The sequence below is a fragment of the Oxyura jamaicensis genome, chromosome 4, assembly GCF_011077185.1.
Source record: "Oxyura jamaicensis isolate SHBP4307 breed ruddy duck chromosome 4, BPBGC_Ojam_1.0, whole genome shotgun sequence".
Taxonomy (NCBI): domain Eukaryota; kingdom Metazoa; phylum Chordata; class Aves; order Anseriformes; family Anatidae; genus Oxyura; species Oxyura jamaicensis.
Window position 1 is genome coordinate 94568062 of NC_048896.1, and position 5628 is coordinate 94573689.

The following is a 5628-nucleotide window of genomic DNA, read 5'->3' on the forward strand; positions in this document are numbered from 1 at the left end:
AGAGAAGGAGGAAGGAAAAAGGGAAAGAAAAAAAAAAAAAAAAAACATGAAAAAAAATAAGCTGGAGAAAAGGCGGAGGGAGGGGTGGGGGGAGGGAGGGGGCAGCAGCGTCACGGGAGAGATTTCCTTATTGGGGCTCCCTAGCCTACATCCTGAGTCCATATTTGGGCATTTACGTCACGGCAGCCTCGCTGGGGACTCCAGAAATGGCTGCGGCGGAAGGGTCGGAGCGGCCCCGCGGCAGCTATAAAGGGGGCGGCGGGGAGGGCGAGCCGGGCGTCCGCACGGGCTGCGCTGCTCCGACGGCCCCTGCCGCCCCACGGCCCCGGGCACGGCTGCCCCGGCCCGCAGCCCCCCTCCCCCCCCCCCGCACACACCGCCCACGGCACCCCGAGAACCCCCCGAGGCCCCCCGAGCATCCCCTGGATCCCCCCCGAGCATCCCCCTGGCTCGCCCGAGCATCCTTTGCATCACGCCGGGTACCCCACAGCATCCCCTGGATCCCCCTGAGCATCCCTTGGATCCTCCCGAGCATCCCCCGGATCGCCCTGAGCATCCCCTGGATCACCCCGAGCACCCCTTGCACCACGCTGGGTACCCCCTCAGCATCCCCCGGATCACCCCGAGCATCCCCCGGATCGCCCTGAGCATCCTCTGCATCACTCCGGGTACCCCGCAGCATCCCCCGGATCACCCTGAGAATTCCCTGGATCACCGTGAGCATCCCTTGCACCACGCCGGGTACCCTGCATCATCCTCCGGATCACCCCGCAGCATCCTCCGGATCATCCTGAGCATCCCCTGGATCGCCTTGAGCATCTTCGGGATCACCCCGAGCATCCCCCGGATCGCCCCGAGCATCCCCTGGACCACACCGGCTACCCCTCAGCATCTCCCGGCTCACCCCACGCAGCCCCCGGAGCATCCTCGGGCTCGGCCCAAGCCCCCTGAGCACCCCCCCCCCCCGGCTGCTCTCCTCCGACCGTGCCTCCCAGGGAGATGCTCAACGTCATGGATTTCTCCTGCCCGGACCCGCTGTACTCCAAGTACGAGGAGGAGAGCTGCGAGATGAAAGCCGGGGAGCTGCAGGGCTTGGGGCAGCCCGAGCAGCAACTTCTGGCGGAGGCTGAATTCCTCGGAGGTAAGGGCAAGGGGGGGGGGAGCCAGGCAGGGATACGGGGCCCCTCTGGGGGGGTGACATCTCCAGCCAGGAGCCGGGCATCGTGCCCTCCTCTGCCCCCAAAGCCGCTGGCTGTGGGTCCAGCAGTGCCTGGCCAGCCCAGGGTGGGGATGGTGGGGGTCCTGCCATGGGGGGGGGGGGGGGGGGCCCCCCTGGGGCAGGGGCCCCGCCGTGACGCCGCCCCCGCATCCCGCCCTTCCCCCGCCCCCCCCCCCCCCCCTCCCCATCCCGGCATCCCTTCGTCCCTCCATCCCTCTAACAACCGTCCCCTCTGCGTCCCCAGGTGAGCTGCTGGGCGCCCCGGTGAGCGGCGGGATGGCCGATTACCCCCCCGCGGGCAGCCAGCCGTCCCCTTCGCTCAGCTACACCGGCAGCTTCTTCATCAAGGCGGTGCCGGAGCACCCCCAGGACCAGGAATCCCTCTTCAACCTGATGTCGGGGATCCTGGGCATCTCCCCCTTCGCCCCCTCCGAGGGCCACCAAAGGCACCTGGACGCTCTCTACCCCTGCCCCGAGGTGTCCCCGAGCCAGCTGGAGCTCTACGCCGCCTGCCAGCCCGACATGAACGTCCCTGTGCCGGCCCCCTTCGGTGAGCAGGGCTACGGCACCTTCCCCGCCGCCGAGGCCACGCACCCCCTGCAGCCCCAGCCCTCCTTGGGGAGCCCCTCGCAGTGCTTCTTCGAGCCCAAGCTCCTGGACACCAAGCAGGACATCAAGCTGCCCCCCGGCTCCCCATCCCTGGACAAGTTCAAAGCCTCCTGCGCCCAGTGGGAGCCCGTGGCCCAGCCCCAAACCTACTTGCCCGCCGGCTACCATTCCCCCGAGGCCTTCCCGGCCGGGGAGAGCGGCCAGGCCATGTTCCACCCGCTGGGCTCCAAGCTGGAAAACGTGCTGTCCGTCAGCTGCCAGTCGGAGCTCAGCAGCCTCGCGGAGGACCCCGGCTGCTTCCCCGGAGCCTCTTTGGGTTTCGGCTGCGAGCCCGAAAACTTCCCGGCCCGCGGCGACTTTGGCGAGGCCAAGCTGCACAGCCTCGCCCCCCAGCTCCTGCCGGACTTCGACTCCTCCTTGGCCCAGCCCGAAGTCCTGCCGGCTCTGCTGAGCTCCGGCGAGCTCCTCCATCCCCACCCCTCGCCCTCCGTCCCTCCCGCGGACTTTTTGGGCCACCCGGCCCCGGCCTCCATCCCCTCGCTGCTGCCTGCCGCCCCGCCGGCCCCGGCCGAGCCCAAGAAGAAGCCTCGGCGCACCAAGTGCTCTTCCAAATGCTTCTGCCCCAAGCCCCACGAGAAAGCCTTCGCCTGCCCCGTTGAGAACTGCGTGCGGAGCTTCGCCCGCTCCGACGAGCTCAACAGGCACCTCCGCATCCACACGGGCCACAAGCCCTTCCAGTGCCGCATCTGCCTGAGGAACTTCAGCCGCAGCGACCACCTCACCACCCACATCCGCACCCACACGGGCGAGAAGCCCTTCTCTTGCGACACCTGCGGCCGCCGCTTCGCCAGGAGCGACGAGAAGAAGCGGCACAGCAAAGTCCACCTGAAGCAGAAAGCGCGGACGGAGGAGAAGCTCAAAGGCTTGGGCTTCTTCTCGGTGGGTCTCTCCTTCGGGACGCTGTGAAGCCCCCGCGCTGAGCGCTGCGAGACGGCGTTTACCCGAAACGGGACCCCCCCGCACCCCCGAGCATCCAGAGGAAGAGCTGGGCTGGGAACACCCCGGGGTGGCCCCGGAGAGGTCGCCAGCCGCGGGCGAGCCGTGCCCGGCTGTGCCAGGAGGAGAGCAGCGCGGCCGAGAGGGCCCAGGCGGTGCTGAGCCGCGCTCTGCACCCATGGCTCGGAGCAGCTCCGGAGCCGCCTCCGAAGCGCAGGGACCGAGCCGTTCCTGCAGCTCCTGCGCCGAGGAGGAACAAAATAAAAGATGTACAGAAAGGAATCGCCACCGATTTTTTTTATACACCCACGGACAGCCCGGCTGGGGCTGCCTTTGCAGCGCCCGGACCGTGATTTCCCCCGCTCCTGGCGTGGAGTAAACGGTGTAAAGGAGCACCTCTCCCGCGGGGACGCGGTGCCCTCAGCGCCACGCGGTGGGGACGGCGCGGCCACCGCCTGCCTTCCGCGGCAGCGGTCCCTTTGGAGAGGTGATGTTGTTATGATGATGAATCTTTTCCTGTTTGTAAACAGATTCTAAGGGGAATATTAGAGAATCGTGTCTATTTTTATAATTAAACGTTGGTTCTGATCTGACGCCTCGCTGGGCTCGCTCTCTGCCTCTCGAAAGCGCGCGGCGGCCAGATCCTGCTGCGCTTTTCACCTTGAGCCGCCACGCCGCGGAGAAAGGTGCCCAAATAATTAGCAGGGAAGCCTGAGGTCCTCATCCCTTATCCCAAGGCGGGCAGCTCGTCCCGGGAGAAGGGTCCTGTCCCCAGATGGAGCGGGAAAGGGGCCCCGAAAACAGGGCTGTGGCTCTGGGCTTGTTTTGCAAGGAGCGCCGGGGCCACGGATGCCGGGCGGCCCTGGGCAGCGGCCAAATCCTGCTCCTGGAGGGATTTGTCCTACTTGGAGCCCCGGAGCCAGCTCGGCCTCAGGACCCCAGCCCGCCAGGTCCCCGCGCATGGGGTGGGATGGAGGGAAGGAGGCACGGACATCGTGGGGGTGTCGATGTGAGCAGCAGGGTGGTAGTGTCCCCCCAGCTCCAGCAAGGCTTGGGCAAAGGGGGAGCAAAGAGAAATCCCAGAAGAAACTGGGAAAAACGCAACCCCGCTCCCCTCCTTGGACCTCAGGGCTCGAGGTTATTTTCCTGCCCTCTCCCAGCCCAGAAAAGCAGGGATCTGTCCCCAAACCGCCCTGGGGAGGAGGGAGATCTCCTTCTCCAGCCCCCGTGTCCCCCAGCCCTCTGCTGAGCATCCCAGGTGACACCATTGTCCCACGTCTCTGCCCCACACAACCTGCTGCCCCACACCGCGGGTGGGAGATGGGGTGGGACGGGGCTGGGGGTCCCCCGGGGCTGCCTCCGAGGATGGAATGGGGCCAATCCTGCTGGAAGGGGCCAGAGGAAAACCGGGTGGAGGGGGAGTTCCTAAATGTCCCCCGGACCTGTCCCCGAGAGTGTTGTCGGTGTAGGCTCGGAGCTCTGATGGCACCAAGAGCGGTGCCACACCAGGAGGGGACACACACCACGTCCCCCCAGCTTCGTTTTAACAACGCTCGGCACCCCCAATTTCCCCCAGGTTCACACCAAAACCTGCGGTGAGGAATCCCACCCTTCTCCTCTGCTCCCATCGAACCTGCAGGCCCCATGGGATGCGGATGGCCCAACGGAAAATACATTTTTATCGGGGGATACACCAGGTAGGGTTAATAAGGACCTCGGCACCCGTGTTTCTTTGGGAAAAGGCCATTTTTGGGGTGCTGGCGGCTCTCACCCTGCAGCAAGAAGCCTTCCACGCCACTTACATGGCACACGAGGCCTTGGTTAACCCCAAAGTTCATCTGTTCCTGATGCTGGCCCCACAAGCTCTGCGAGGGCAGAGCTCCAGCCTCACCCTCTGCTCTCCAGCTGGAGCACCCCACATCCTAGGGCCTCCCGGGGATGGGAAGCACCCTGGCAGCACCCTGGTCCCATGCTGCCACCTCCACCTGCATCCAAAGCCACGTCCCCAGCAGAGATGATGAAACATTTTGGTGCTGGGTGGCTCCAGCACCGGGGACCAGGCAGGGGTGCTTGGGGACCGGACCTGAGGGGCTCGGGGGACACATCAGGGCCAAGCTGAGATGTTTGGGGACCGGATGGTGACCACACCAGGGTGCTCAGGGACCTGACCGTGACCACGCCGAGGTTCTCAGGCTCTGGATCAGGACCAAGCTGAGGTGCTCGGGGACCAGCTCAGGACTGGGACGGGGTGTTTGGGGACTGGGTCAGGATGAAGCCAAGGACTGAGCCCAGGTGCCCAGAGGTGAGGCCAACACCAAGCTGGGGACCACGCCGCGGTGTTTTGGGAACCAAGCTCAGCACCAAGCCAGGGCGCTCAGGTTCTGGATCAGAACCAAGCCAGGGACCAAACCCTGGAGCTCGGGGACCAGACCAGGACCAGGACCGGGTGGGGAAGGAGCCGTGCGGGTGCCCACGCCTGGCGGGGATGCTCTGGGGTGATGCCAGGCAGGAGCTGCCAGGGGCAGGAGCATGGCTTCGGGGGGCACAGGCGGGGAACAGCAGGCTGGGGGGCGGGGGGGGTGCAGGATGAAGCCGCATGGCAGCAGCAAGGCCCGGCGGAGGTTCGTGGGGAGACAGGCAGAGGGAGCTGTGCGGGAGGAAAGCGGCAGCGAGGAACAGTCCGGGCTCAGGCTGCAAAGGAGGAGGAGGCGGCTGCCGGCGCTCGCCCTCCCTCCTTCCCTCTCCCTCCATCCCTCCCTCCATCCATCCTTCTCCCTCCATCCTTCTCCATGCGCAGCCCCCCC

The 5628-nt window shown here is 66.3% G+C and overlaps 1 protein-coding gene across 1 annotated transcript; it reads left to right on the top strand.

The window, feature by feature from the left end:
* The first annotated feature begins 72 nt into the window (after positions 1–72).
* On the top strand, positions 73–3001 carry EGR4 (early growth response 4). Its single transcript, XM_035326074.1, has 3 exons — positions 73–840; positions 914–1141; positions 1464–3001. The coding sequence occupies exons 2-3, from the start codon at positions 1000–1002 to the stop codon at positions 2792–2794; spliced, it is 1473 nt and encodes a 490-aa protein (XP_035181965.1). The 5' UTR covers positions 73–840; positions 914–999; the 3' UTR covers positions 2795–3001.
* Positions 3002–5628: the final 2627 nt, after the last annotated feature.